We start from the raw sequence: 15534 nt of genomic DNA, 5'->3' as shown, positions 1-15534 counted from the left end.
GGATTCAATCAATATTTGCATTACTAGGTCAAACAGGACACGTTTATTTATTCATGTGTCTTAATTGCACACATTAGGCAATTATGTTGTGCATTACAATTAAATGGTTCTCATTAATTTCAAGTGGGAATCAACTGTTATAGACCATAGTACCATAATATTAATAAAAAACGAAAATTCAGAGTTTAAAATTAGATATTCTTATTGTGTAATGGGACTTACATTTTTTTATGTACTTTTAATAGTGAGTTCTGAACACATTCAGTCCTACCTGCTCTGCATTTGTGGCCATGTTTTGCATGCTTTCTTGGTGTACACAGCATAAAAGTATCAAATAAAACACATCAATCAATCGACTTTACTTCTTTAGAGGCATGTTTCTTCAACCAAGGTCCCTGTACACAAGTTATTATTCTCCAGTAAAACTTCAAAACCATACAATTATAATAATATTTAGGTTACTCTACAACCGTATATCTTGTGAGACTGTTTTAATATTCATCTGTAAGCTTTGGATGGCCACAGTAATCTGCAAGGGCAAGAATAGACAACCCATTACGGAAGAGTGTGCTGTGTGGTTTAAACAAACTATTGCATTTTCAATCTGTTAAGGAATGTGAGAAATCTTGTTGCATGATAGCAAGCAGCCAGTCATGCATTTTCCAACTATCCACAAATGATTCAAAGGGCCACTTAGGACTCCAACATAACAAGCGCACATAGCAGTAACATACTCCTCTAGCTACTGATGTATATCTATTGTTCCATGGCCTTAGATGTCATTCATAATGAAAATATTACAAATTTCATTGCTCATTTCAACCTTGAATGACTTAAAGGTTGCATGGACAAACACAGCTGAGTAATTCAATGGGGCTTTAAATAGGCCTGGGATTTTTTTTTTCTAGTCCTTATCACTTCCATATATGTTGTACTTTTCACATTAACGGTGTATGAAGGCACATTAGTTAGGTGGCGTTCAGACATTTTAGCATATGAGAGTGTGAAAACGCAAACCCACCACACAAATCATTGGTAAAACACGTGGTTTACTTACTGCGGTAACGTGTGAAATGCAAAGATCAACGTTTTTATACAGTATGTTGAAATGCAGCCACATTGATATGCTTTACAAGTTCAAATTGTATTGTATGGCATGGCATGTACAAGGTGTGCTTATGATGTTGAAAAAGGGAAACATGTTAAAGTGATGTCAGAATTAGCTATGACGTCTTCCAGGGCAGTTCTTTGACATTGCACACTTTGAGAACTTTGAATGTGTTTGGGAGCAAAAATGCTAATTTTAGTGTTTTAGATTGCATTGCTTATTAAGATCATCTTTTGTGGAGCAGGGTATACCTTTTGACCGACTGCTATCCCTGATGGGATGTTTTGGAGAGAGATGCATGCACTTGGCGTTCGATAGGATGTGAAGAAAGTTTTCATGAGGACTACTTGCGCGCACACGTATGGAATTTCCTGTGTATCACTGTGTCACTCCCATAGGCCCTGGATTACTGCCACAGCATGGGCATCATGCACAGAGACGTAAAACCACACAACGTCATGATCGACCACGAGAACAGAAAGGTAACCATTCCAATTGGGTGGGCCGTGCGAGACGCTGCAGCTGTTAAATATTCAGCGTGTCGTATTATATTGTGCTTTCATATAATTTTTGTTCGGAGTGCATTACTTTAAGGTGAATGGCTATCCCAAGTGGTCAGCAGCACATTAGTGCATTTGCAAAGTCTTTACAGTTCGATTGGTGGAACTTGGTGCAAAGGTGTTTTCAAGAACAATACTGCAAATGCAGTTGAACCTCTAAAAAAAAATGTAACGTCACGCTTAATTGTTTGTTCCGCACGTTTACCCAGGAAAGCCTCGCTGAGTCTCAAGACTATCCAGGAGGGTGTCGACAAGTTTTCCCAGTAGAGGACGATGTTGTTATATGTAATCCTAATTGAGCAATTTGCAGGTAATGTTGAATCACTGGGATGTTTGCCCATTTCCAGTTAAATTACATTTTTGTTTCTAGCTATGGGAGGAAAGCGGAGAACCCAGAGGAAACCCATGCAGGCCGGGGGAAGTAATTACAAATTCCACACAGAAAGTCACCCCAGTCGGGAATTGAACCAAGGACTTTTCTCTCAACTATCTTATTCATAGTTTGGTATTATCACTAATCGATAGCAGTAATGCACTCGACACTGGTTTGTCTGCGTTCCAAATGCAAAACTCAGAATCTCAACTTTTTTATGCAAATAACAGGATAATGTCTCCAAGCCACTTCTGAAGGATTTGCATTGGCTTCCTATCTGTAAGAGACGTGAATTTGTTTACCGATAAGGGCCTTAATAACATGATGCCTGGCTGTCTTGACAGATTCATTTAATGTTTATACTCCAGAAAAATAGAAAAACTCACCCCTTTGTAGCCTCATTGTAGAAGTTGAAGAATGTACGATAACCAAGGAGATGGAGCAATTAAATCGGTTTGTGTGCAGGTGATAGATGGATCGTTGCATCGCAGGATTGTGAGCGGTGTCGGGCAGCTTTGGGTGGTGGTCGGAGTTCCAGCAACGGAGTGACCACCATGGCTGATGACGATAGAGTTTTTGAGCATTTGTTCTCAACTGTGTAATTCATTTCCAGAACGTTTGGTTTCTGTCTGAATGGTGTCACAATTCAGACTTGCCTTTAAATGACAAACCTGTTAAATCTGTCTTTGATGAAAGATCTTTCAGTTATGTATTGAATGTTTGTTGATGCTTTTTGTGATGTTGGGTTTTGCTGTTTCCCGTGTGTGGGGTTTCAATGTCAAAACCCTCAAAACCTATGTAGTGCCTGGCAGGCAGGTGTGAGTCACTATGTATGATGGTTATTATGGTATCACAGGACCGTAAGTGACATTGTGGGGAAGCCTTAATGCAGCAGTGGATAAACAGTGGACGTTTATTATGATGATGATAATGATGTTGGTGGTGATGCATGCGCTGTAGGTATGACTTGGCAGTTGTGTGAAATTGACTGAGGAAATAGTGGCTTTTGGGAAAGTACTCTGTTCTGAGTAATGGAATGATTCATCAATTAAAAACAATTCGTATGTTATAAATATATGTATGAAATTGTGTGTGTGTGAACATGAATTATTTCAACGTCATATATTTATATATTATTGATTCATAAACACCCTACGGGGTTGTTAAAACCCTATAGTTTGTATGGATTCCACATGGCACCACAAGCACAAAGTAGAATCGATTGTGGGATTTAATTCTGACCCTGAATTGTGAAATTTCTTTGTTGTGGAGGTGATGATTCATTGTAAGCTTACAAGATAACATTGGAAAACCATTGTATTATGGAAGATTCCACTCTATTTGTTTATGCTGTAAGAAACCAAATGGAGCTATATTCATGGGCGATGACATTGTCCAGCAGTAGCGTCTTAGCCGCCTGTTGCAGAGGTTCTCGGTGCAAGCCCAGCAGCCATCCTGGTTAATATCGTGATTATATTCATGATAAAAAGTAGGTACACGCCACCTACTCAACAGTGAACGATGAAGATCCCATGGCATTATTTAAAAAAAGAGTAGGCAAAGGGTGCCGAAGTCATAGACCAATTATGCCAAATTAGATAAATAAATCGAAATAGATAAATTACTCGTAAACTACTACCCGTAGACATATGCCCAATTTATGGACAGTGCTGCGTTGACCTGCCTCACAGGGATAGCTGCCACCGGGGGTGCCCTACTTTGAGATGTGCTGGGTGGTAGGTGGAGTATGAATGTTAAGTGATGATGATGATTGCCTTATTGACAGTGAGAGTGATGTTTTTCCATGGGATTGAACTCCAGATCAGCAGTTGGTGCTGGCCAATAATTCACCATAATTCTAGATTTGAAGCTTTCGTGACTGCAAGGATTCATGCTCTTTGGTTTTTTCGGTAAAGTCACGTAGGTAAAAAATTAAATAAAAAAAATTTAAACAACTACATTAAATCACGACGTTTCGGGCGCAACACAAGCGTCCTTCAGGTGGGGACAACGTAGCGAAAGCACAACCGCTTAAGTGTGTCTAAGAGCTGGCTGTGACGAATTATATAGTCGCGGGGGATTGAGGGAGGGGAGGGGCCATGGTGAGTGTGTGGGTGGGCTGTGGACCGAAGAGGCAACGTAGTGAGGCACGGGGGGGGGGGCGCTGGGAGGCAACGCATGGAGTTCAAACTGAAGCTTTGTGATGCAGGGGGCGGAAGAAGATAAGATATGCAAATTATTTTGTCAAGGCGCTCTCCCCCCCTCCATCCCAGCATAAATAGTCGCTCCAAGCCTGGGGTGTGCCATTCAGACTCTGCCTTCTCGACAGACCTGTTTTCCACCTGAAGACGGCTGCTTGCGTTGTGGCCGAAACGTCGTGAGAATTACTTTGTTATGTTTTATTTTTATTATTTTATTACTTCCCTTCTACGTGACTTTACCGAAAGAACCAAGAAGATCAGCCTTTTGTTATGCTGCCGGGGGGGGGGGTAAATTAGAAATGCGCAATAATTCACCAGTCATGCTTAATGTTAGCTTTCTCCGATTGCACCGACAGCTGCGGCTCATAGACTGGGGCCTGGCTGAGTTCTACCACCCGGGGCAGGAGTACAACGTGCGCGTCGCCTCTCGCTACTTCAAGGGCCCCGAGCTGCTCGTCGACTATCAGGTGGAGTGCTCCACGCTGGCGCGGTTTGACGGGCTGAACGTACGGCATCTTACACTATGAGACCCCCCTTTACCAGTGGCAAAATATAGTAATAGGTTTTTACCCTTTCAACTGGTACGAAAACTGACACCTTTATACAAGGGATCATGTTTGCAATAACCACAACACAAGTAGTCAAAATGCAAACAAAAAGAAACAACTCTGATGATGATAATGATATGCACTGTCCTTGAAGTTGATTGGTCCACACCCGAGACAGCTTTTCTTAGAGCCTAGTCTCCATTCGTGTTGGACCAGATGACGCCAAAAGGCGTACAACTCAAAGACAACGCACTATCAGAGTATTGAGAGCTCGGGGTAAGCATTTACACTATGAGCTGTCTCTGGTGTGAACCAATCAACTTCAAGGACAGTGCATATCATCATCATCAGAGTTGTTTCTTTTTGTTTGCATTTTGACTGCTTGTGTTGTGGTTATTGCAAACATGATGCCTTGTATAAAGGTGTCAGTTTTGTACCAGTTGAAAGGGTAGAAACCTATTACTGTATGGCATCTTATCAAGTGATCGTATCTTTTAATTTAAACCACATTGATCGTTCTATCCTTTGGTTCTGCTGAATTTTAGTTTTTAAAGCTCTGCTTGTGTGCATTTGAGACAAATGCAATCGTGGAATATTCGTTTTAGGGACACATGTTTCGTTAAACGGGGTCGTGACCCGTCGTTTCGTTGATCGGCTGTGTCGGCCAATGGGGCTAAGTGGTGTGAAAGCTTGTAATGAAAACTATTTTATTGATCCAGGAAAGCCTCACTTGGGCTGAAGACAGTTTTGAGGATACCGCATATGAATACTTGGCCAACACCAGACACCCTGAATTCTGCGATCCATTTACACATAAAACAACTTGTGAAGAATTTTGACCCTATTTTGTCATAAAAAGCAGTGTTCAGCTTAGGGAATGAAATCACTTAGTTGTTCGGTGTAATCCTTCATGTGTGTGTGTGTGTTGTACGGTACCTCGTCACCTCCAAGTGCAAGGCACTTTATAAGTGTAAATTATTATCATTATTAAACAGCCACACAATTCTAGGCATGCCCTACGCTCGTGCGGCCTGCGCGCTGTGTGTCTGGATTGTGCAGTGATTGCCGTGTTGTCGCCAAGCAGATGTACGACTACAGCCTCGACCTGTGGAGTCTTGGCTGCATGCTGGCTTCCATGATCTTCCGCAAGGAACCTTTCTTCCACGGACATGACAACTATGACCAGGTGATGGCCATGTAGTGGCGTGTATTAGCCTATTGTGGCCTACTGTGGTGTAGTCCCGTGTGGTGTGCTTGCAGCGTGCAGTCTAGAGTTATATGGCTACTTCTAGTGTCGATTAGGTTAAGATTGTGTGCTGTAGTTCAGAGTGGTGTGATTTAGTGCAGTCTAGTATGTCTCGCTGTGATGCACAGAAACGTGACATACCGGTTAAACTTTTTTTTGACTTGCCAAATATAAAGCATCTACAATTGGCGGAAAAAGAACAGATACATTTGGTATTCCTTTGTAGTTGTATTTATTTATGAATATTTAATCAACATTGGCCCTGGAGATTCATATCTAATTTACAATGGGGTCCTGACAAGATGACATGGGTATATTGAATAGAGCTCTTAACGTACTAAATAAATTATCTTCCTTTTCCATATGTCCATGTAAAAATTTTATATTATTCCTGCCTTTGCTGATCAAGCCGAGGAGGTAAAACCAGCTGAGAGTTTGCAAGTTTAAGCAAATGGTGCTCGTAAACATTGGTCCTCCTAATGAGATATTGTAAAGTACGAGTCTTGCTTACAGGGAGCTGAATAAGTTTGATTCTGGCAGCTGCACTGTAATTTATTTAAGACTGTCAAAGCGTACCATCATTTGAAAAAATTCCATGCTAAAAGCTTTTGACGTAATTTACAAGTGTTCTGGACCATGTTTAAAATACACACACACAACTTAATTACTAAAATGTTCATTATCGTTGTCGTGGGTTGTATGTACACATATAGATACTCCAGTTTTTTTACCCTGTCTGACCCTCCCTCATCCTGGTGTTTCCATGTGGTTGATGTGACTTACAGCTCTTCTGTAATCACACCATGTATAGCCTGGTTTTCTTTCTTTCATTAAGCGCTGGATAAGGGCCTCTCCATGCCATGTCAAACAAGGGGGTTATTTGAACATTATTTGAACATTATTCAACACGCTAGCCAGCGTGAAAGTGGGGAACATAGACGTTGGGACATAGTACAGTACAACATTGTTTTTCTGCACTACCCTCTACTGACGACGTAGCATCACAGCAGCCTATAACAACCTGTTTTGTGCGTGGTGGTTTGCCCATCCAAGCACTATCCATGCACATCCCCAGTTAGCGGGAACTGATCAGATCAGGCATTTTGCAGTCGATTTGTTATCAAAGAAGGTTCCATAATAATAAAAAAAACGTTATTATGTGCCAGTATTCCAACAGTTTGAGGTCCAACAAGTCAAAAGCAAATATCAACTTTAAAAACAGTGATGTAATACAAATAACATTTTAAAATCTTACAGGAAGGTAAGTATCCTTGTGTAAGGGAGAAAACTTGATTACCCATTTAAAAAAAAAAACTACATACGGGAGGAGAACACTCAGACTTCACACACACAGATATAAGCCAAGCACGAGGAGAGTATTGGAAAACAAAGCATGTCCTGCGGTCGGTCTCTGTAAGTGTGATGACCGCCGGTGATGTGGAAAGGACCCGTTCTGTTCAATGCGTGCAGCTGGTGCGGATTGCCAAAGTACTGGGGACGGAAGACCTGTACGATTACATTGACAAGTACAACATAGAGCTCGACCCCCGGTTCAACGACATCCTCGGCAGGTGTGGGCCTCCAAAACCGCAGCCTCTTGTAGTCCCGGCCTGCAGTGGGAAGTGAGCAGGGCTTCAACGATACGGCTCATTGATTGTACTCATGTGTGTGAGCGAGGGTGTGTGTAAGCGAGGGTGTGTGTGTGTGTGTGCGTTCGTTTTGTCTTTTTTGTTGTGTTCTCGTGCGTTTGTCGTTTGTGTTTGGAAGGTGTTTCAATAAGAAAAGAGACGAAAGTTAACAATGAGATTAGCAATGGTTGCCCGATAGTCTCATTGGGGTGTTAATAGGGTAACCACCACGTGGAGATTTTTTCAATCGTTTAGGAGGTGAACGGTGGGATGAATGTGATTATTTGGACAGTGATGAGATGTGTGCAAAAGTGAGTCTTCAAAAACCAAAATAGGAGTCCCAGCATGCGTTGCATGTCATGATGACATCACCATTCTTGTGCATATTATCCACAAAGCCTTGTGGTAGATTCTTCATTTCCTTTCTGCTGGCAGGTTAGATCTTGATTTTTTTCTGCACTTGAGAACTTTCATGATTGCTACTCACCTCTCATCCAAATTAATTGTCTCAACATGAATAATACTTCTATTGCCATTGTCAGCATGGTCACTCCCTGGATGCAGCCGTTCCACCCAATTGTAAACATTTCCACGATTCATAGAATTGTCAAAATACTTTCACGGCATTCTTCTGTAAATTCCACTCGTCCTTAGGGAACAAAAGGAAACGTCTCACTGGAATGTGTAGTTGTCGAAGGGTCCTGCCGGCATTTGTCACTTGATATACTGAACTATTTTTATTTTACCAGGTAAGGCCCACTGAGCTATATAGCTCTTTTTCAGAAGCGACCTGGCCACAAATGATAGTTCTACGAAGTGACCTATCATGTGGAAATTTATAGCAGCCAAATACTCTAAACGCGTGTTGTTTCTAAATGTGGAGGGAAAAATTGGAGGACCCAGGGTCGGGATCCAAGCCACGTCTTCCTGTATACCAGGCGAGGTGGTCAACATCTCCTAGCCACCGTGATGATAATGAGAGAGCCACCGTGATGATGATGAGAGAGACACCGCAAACTCCAAATATACAGCAGGTGTCAGGGTCGGGATCGAACCCACGACCTCCTGTATACCAGGCGAGGTGGTCAACATCTTGCCACCGTGATGATGATGATGAGAGAGCCACCGTGATGATGATGAGAGAGACACCGCAAACTCCAAGTATACAGCAGGTGTCAGGGTCGGGATCGAACCCACGACCTCCTGTATACCAGGCGAGGTGGTCAACATCTCCTCGCCACTGTGATGATGATGATGATGAGAGAGCCACCGTGATGATGATGAGAGACACCGCAAACTCCAAATATACAGCAGGTGTTAGGGTCGGGATCGAACCCACGACCTCCTGTATACCAGGTCAGGTCGTTAACATCTCACCACAGCAGTCCAGTGGAAAAATATGCAGATAATAATTGTTGTGCTTAAGTACCCAGTGTTATGTCCTGTCGCACCAATCGGTGTTTACAAAAATCACAGAGTTAATATAAATCTTTTTACTTCTTGAAACACCCTCTTATGTTTACATGTGCTGACTGTTAGAGCTGCAATGATCTGTTGATTCGTTGATGTTGATCTTTGTTTAAGTCGTCGATGTGCATTTTTCATTTTTCATCGTCAATGAGGCACTGTCCACACTTGTACCTCTTTCCCCACATGGTTTGTTCAGATCGCCAAATACATTGGCACCACACTAATTTCAGCCGTTTTAGCTTTGTGAATAGAGGATTCTCATAATATTTAACAATATTATTCTCGGCCACAGTTAAACCATTAATCTTAGACAATGACAATCTCATCTGAGCTGTCATAGACTGACTATTACTAATCATCTTGCTTAAGCAGGCATCGAAAAAGCTTGTTTTTTTGCACACCAAAGCCATCTTTCGCTCTGAACAGTTAATACTACAATGCAAAGCACAAATTTCGCTAAAGTTGGAAAGCTGTCATATCTGGAGTGGAGCATCCGTTCCCAACTCGCTGTGTTTGACGGTTCATGGAGATGCCCTAGTTTGTGCACTGCAATATTAGTTAATGTCCTGGTCAAATCTAATATGTGGCAATTCATATCCATAATAGAGGTTTTTGGGTTGGATCGCGTAAATATAAATGTGTCATTAAACCCACCACCACCCGACACAGCCAATGAGTAATGTTTGTCATGTGAACAAAACATGCCAATTCGTTCCGATTACAGCACATCGGTGTGTTGGAGAGTAAACCCACAACATTTACAATTCGAGAACGACGTTTCGCAAGTAATTACAACTAGCATCAGGTGACAGCCAGATTGTGCCAATTGATATCTGAATTTGTTCTGAGCCCTTCCTTCACTAAAACACACTGACCAGCATGGTGAAGTATGGTCCAGCATTCCCTGTGGCAGACAGCATGGGGAGTTCTTCATTCAGTCGTGGATTGACAAATGGTTACAGATTATTATTATTATGAAATAAATATTGATTGCTCTTACTTGTAGTTTTTAATTTACTGCAGAGGTGCAGTGTGTTTATTACGAATTGTTTGGGACCGAGGGGTCTAGGTGGGTTACACGGTGTGGGTTTCTTGAATATTTGGCATGTTCATTTTAAATACAACATCTGACCTTTGCTAGAGTTTGGTGCTGGATATCTTGAATGTCATTGTTTAAGGTCACGGGAGGGGTCAGGTTGAGCTCAATAATTGAATTTTCCATTTCCTCATTTGAACACACCCGAAATGTGTGGGAGTTCGTGTTTTTTAAAATGAAACGTAAACAAAAAATGACATCGCCTTTCATTTATGTAAAAATCTCAGAACGATTTAACATCCTGAATTTCTTTGGCTTCCCCCATAGTTTCTTTGTATGTTCCCTGTGTGGGCTGGTTTAATAACATTTTTTTGCTTTCGTCTCATTGTCACGGCAACGCCATGAGCTGAAACCTTTTTTGTATGATGATTTTTAATTTTCCGCTCTGAATTTATTGAATGAATGTCAAAATTGACCATTCAAAGAATGTGTAGAAGAAAATAAATAAACATACTTGGGTCGCCGGGGGGTCATTCAGAGGTCAGAGCACTGAGGCGGTGCCATTGAGACTCTGGGTTCAAATTTGTGTTGCTGCCTGTTGATTAAACTGGCTTCTCAGGTGGAGTGAGTTCATGGTCTCTGTGTGGTCACAAATAACTGCACGAAAACATCTTTTTTGTTTATTACATTTGGTGAAACTCCCAACTGTGAAATAACCACTGGACTATCATGCGACGATCTCATAGCGGAGTGTGTGAGGAAATTTAACTCCTTGCTTTTTGTGTAAAAGATAATTGTACCACCTCGATTATTAAAAATTTGCTATGAAAAATATCTTGCGCATCCATTGTCCACAAAACATAAAGTCTACTGCTCTGCACGATGTCTAAAATGGACCCTTCATCACATGACTTGATACCGATGGCACAAATGGAATAATTTGGTGAGAAAAAAAGAATATTCGAAAACAAAATACTTCAAACTATTCTTGTAACTGCTCAAACCAAGTTTCTTTCTTGCCATCTGTTGGTACGGAGAAAATAGACCCATTGCAGGAGCTATCGGACGTAGTAATAACGCACTTGCTGAATGTGGTGAGTTTTAATAGATGCAATTTAACTTCTTGACGCCCTGACTGACAACACAGCTGGGATGAATTTGTGACACAAGTCGACGTGGATTGTTTCGGCATCCAGAAATCCACGCCTGCCACCCTCCAAAAGCAGTGGTGCAATGATTTCTGACAATTCAGGGTTGCGATTAGATTTTTTTTCACCTAATCTTTTCTGGCTCGGTTCCTGTTTTCTCTTTTGCCTAGCCTGAATGTAGTATGAGCACCTCTAATTAGTACGGTACAGTGCGAAAGAAGTTCAACATACATAGGCCCATATCATTTACATACAGTTTTCCGAAATCACGAATAATGTCGTTCTTGTGCTTCGTGAATCCATGTATGGATCATGAACTTAAGAATCAATTTTAAACAATGAGGCAGTGCATCTATTCTGTTGCACTTTGGAATAAGGCACTATATAAATCTCAATAAGATGTCGAAATAATTAGTCATCATCACCGGACTTAATGGCAGAGATGATTGCGGTAAAGTTCGGTTGCAGGATCAGTCTCGGTCTCTTTCGTAACCACCTTGTGTTCGTTCACGTGTGCTCGTCTCAATTGTGCGTGCATGCATTTCCCCCACGTATGTTTGGGTGTTATGTGCATATTTATGGTTACAAGCATATTTGCCTTCAACGATTGTGCACGTGTGCTGCCTGCCATCCTTGGTAATTGCCTGTGTATTGCTTAATGTAATCAGACACCGTACCTGCATGTGTGAGCGGGATGCGTGCACATGTCGACTCGCCCTTCAGTGAGTACCCGGTGCGGTGTGTTTTAAGCTACAGCGCTTGAAAAGGACAAACTTCGACCAGGTGTTTTTTGCCACACCACCCCCTCTATGCGCCATGCTGGCCTTAATAATTGCCCACAAAAAGCTCTTTCCCCAATAGTCTGTTAAAGGCTATACAGGGGATGTTTATACCATACATGCATGCACGTAGTTGGCACCTGGCTGCATGTATGTGGATATGCGCACATACATTTTTACGCGTGTGCGTGTGTTCGCTAAGTGCAGCTGTGCATCTCCTTTGTTTTCCCCCCTGCGTGGTTCTGTGCTGGCTTGCGTCCGTGCGCGTGTGTGTGTGTGTGTGTACGCCGTGAACCTGCAGGCACTCGCGCAAGCGCTGGGAGCGGTTCGTGCACAGCGAGAACCAGCACCTGGTGAGCCCCGAGGCGCTCGACTTCCTGGACAAGCTGCTCCGCTACGACCACCAGACGCGGCTCACGGCTCGCGAGGCCATGGAGCACCCCTACTTCTGTGAGCCGCCTCCAGCGCCCAAGCGCTCGGCAGTGCACTAGGAAGTGCAGACTTCACACCTTGTACCCGTACATGAGACCGCATCACCCCGCTGCTTGGATCCCCTCCGCTAGCTCCAAATCTAGATTTACTATAAGATTTCCCTTACTGTGTCAATGATTCATGGACACAGCTGGCCTTCCTCTTGCCCCCCCCCCCCTCCGTGTCATCTTGCTCCACTCCCTTTGACATGCTGTCTGCTCCAGCAATCAACGTTTTCCGTCAACCACCAATTAACCTCCGCTCAATAGGAGGTCGCTGCTTCTCCACAGCCATTTCAGGCTAGAGAGGTTCCTTTTCTCCTCTGCATACCTTTGAAACGTCTTCGGTCACACTCTGCCTTACCGTTGTCTCCCTTGGCTACCTCGGCCACTAGCCGGCTTGTCCCCCAACTGCATCCCCATTAAAATTAGGCACTGTAAATGGAACTTGTATGACAGGTGGTGGCGTATGTTCTTCAGTTCTTGATTTATTTAACACGAGAGAAGCAAATGTGCAGCCTCCCATATCCAGCCGCTCACGTCACAATAGCTCGTCAGAGGCAGCATGTAGCTACACATCGCAAGTACGTTAAATTTGGGGCTGCACAACGGAGTTCATGTGACCTCAATCCCAGCCAATCAAAATGCACATTACAAGGTGTCGTCACGTAGTAAAGCAGCGAATTTATGTTATATATATAGTCAAATCCTTTAAGAGTCGTGAAAAGTAAAATTATATAAGATGCTCAAAGTTTCCCAACGAGCAAGCCATCTGTAAGAGATCCTAAAACTGTATTTAAGGCATCCGTTTGTCAAAGAAATTCTGTACACAGTGCAATTTGCATAACACCTGTACCAACTGGGTGGAGCGGCGGTACAGTGGTTGGCACAGTGCGCTAAATACTCAGCGACCCGAGTCGGATTCCCCGCCATGGCTGACATTCGTGGCGTGCGGTATCTGAACCTTCATCAATGGCACACAGTGACTGCCGTGGTGAAGACTGGAGAACATGGTTTTGACAAAGAGCTGTTGTGATTACTCAGACTTAATTGAATGTCTTTGTGTTTTGTTGTTTAGACCCAATTGTGAAGGAGCAAGGCCGTATAGGCACAAATAGTCTTCCTAACAACTCCACCGCACCGGTGAACAGTTCCAACATGATCTCCGGTGAGTCGAGAGGTCTTCCTTTTATCGTTCTAATGTTGTAGTGAGTTTTATGCCTTCAGATAAAATTTGACGGGCATGTGATGTGATGGTTGTCAGCGATACTTGCTGTTAATTTCATTGTGCGTTTCGGAGTTGAAAAATGTTTTGCGTTGTGCGTGGATATCATATTGGAAATGTATGCAAGGAAATAATTACCACAAACAATTCGTTCATTTTTTTTAATAGATTTCTTACCTGGCTCTGGCCCACAATTTCTGGCAGCAAGATTTCACTTACTGCAATTGGTCTTAACTTGCACCTAGCCTGGCACAATCATAATAGTGAAACCACTGCCATCTCGTGGCATACGGTAGATGTCATATGCGTGTGTTTATGTGTTCTTGCGTGTCAGGCATATTTGAGCTGTGGCATATTATTGCATTGCTCTACAAACCTGGTGGCTTGTTTGATTTCAGGCCATGGCTAGCTTCACTTGTAATAATCTGAAACGGCCTTCTGGGCCACCCTTTCACGAACCCGCCCTGACCAGCGTGGTGAAGTCGAGCAACCCCTGTGACAGGCACGGCGAGGGGAAGGCCTTCATTCAGCAGTAGGGGGGGGTTGAGAAAAGCCTGTGAACAATATGCAATTAAATTTCGATTTAAAGCTTTCGTGACTGCAGGGATTCATCTTCTTGGTTCTTTCGGTAAAGTCACGTAGACAGACCTGCTCTCCACCTGAGGACGGCTGCTTGCGTTGTGGCCGAAACGTCGTGAGAATTATTTTATTATGTTTTATTATTTTATTATTTCCATTCTACGTGACTTTACCGAAAGAACCAAGAAGAATATGCAATTATTTAACGAGCAACAAACAGCAAGTCTCAATCGGTAATATGTGCAGCGGTGGGCGCATAATTTACATTCCTAGAAAGTCGCTTGCCTTTACATGTCTATTCGACCTTCAGTGAGCGCGTGGTGCAATACGTAAACAAAAGCACTACTGGGAGCACTGGGGAAAACAAAGGCGGTCGGGGCATGGTGCTGGCCACGTCACCACCTGGTTGCTTTTCGGTGGCATTGACAGGCGCTTGATAACAGCACTTGCCCTGTCACAAAATCTGTACGGCTACATGGGTAGATGGTGGATTCCTTTGCCTCTTGTTCGTGTGCGCGCAGGAATGACGTCGGTAGCCGTGTCGTCTCCGATGGGGCCCATGGCGGCCTCGCCTGTGCTGTCCCCAGCGGGGAACCCCATCGGAGCACCGGTCCCAGCTGCCACGGCCGCCCAGCCCTGATCCCCTCCGCCTGCCCCCCCCCCTCCACGCCCTACTCCACCGCCCTTTCAAACAGTGGCATCTTAAGTGGGATCATTTCTATTTAAATTTTTTTTATTGCTTCAGTTTTCAGTGCAAAACTGCAATCTCTTGGGGGGGGGTTGAGGGGGGGTTCTCTGTGCAGAACTTTATAAAGTTTCCACCTATTTCCCTTCCGTGCATCAGAAGGGGGGTGGGCGGCGGGGTCTTTTGTCAGATCGGGCATCATTTATCAGAAGCTAAGGTATAGCAATGAGTTGCAAGAGCTTTTATTAACTGTCGTAAGGGCACCCCCCCCTCCTCCCCTGAAAATGATGGGCTTTCACCACTTGCATGATGACAACATCAAGATCCTGGGGCCGTGAATGCTGTCCGAGGACTCGACGGAGGGGGATGTAACGCGACAAATATGAGCTTTCTTGTTTGCCCCCCCACCCCTTACGACGCTACTGCTGACAAGCAGCAACTTGCACGCATCTCTCCTACTTTTCACCACCTTCGATGC

The 15534-nt window shown here is 43.4% G+C and overlaps 1 protein-coding gene across 5 annotated transcripts in view; it reads left to right on the top strand.

Moving 5' to 3' along the window:
* LOC144735209 (casein kinase II subunit alpha) overlaps window positions 1-15088 on the top strand; it is a 43165-nt gene extending 28077 nt beyond the window's left edge. For 4 of the 5 annotated variants that reach the window (XM_078617683.1, XM_078617684.1, XM_078617685.1 and 1 more), the window contains exons 7-13: window positions 1507-1590; window positions 4599-4709; window positions 5875-5976; window positions 7507-7658; window positions 12399-12547; window positions 13646-13735; window positions 14893-15088. In XM_078617683.1, coding sequence (XP_078473809.1) covers window positions 1507-1590; window positions 4599-4709; window positions 5875-5976; window positions 7507-7658; window positions 12399-12547; window positions 13646-13735; window positions 14893-15011 — 807 coding nt within the window. In that variant the 3' untranslated portion in view covers window positions 15012-15088. The remainder of the gene's footprint in view (window positions 1-1506; window positions 1591-4598; window positions 4710-5874; window positions 5977-7506; window positions 7659-12398; window positions 12548-13645; window positions 13736-14892) is intronic. The other variant, XM_078617687.1, reaches the window with a different exon arrangement.
* The last annotated feature ends 446 nt before the right edge of the window (window positions 15089-15534 follow it).

The sequence above is a fragment of the Lampetra planeri genome, chromosome 54 (assembly GCF_965212315.1).
Source record: "Lampetra planeri chromosome 54, kcLamPlan1.2.h2, whole genome shotgun sequence".
Lineage (NCBI taxonomy): Eukaryota > Metazoa > Chordata > Hyperoartia > Petromyzontiformes > Petromyzontidae > Lampetra > Lampetra planeri.
Note: the sequence above shows the minus strand (reverse complement) of the source record. Positions and strands in the feature narration are given on the sequence as shown.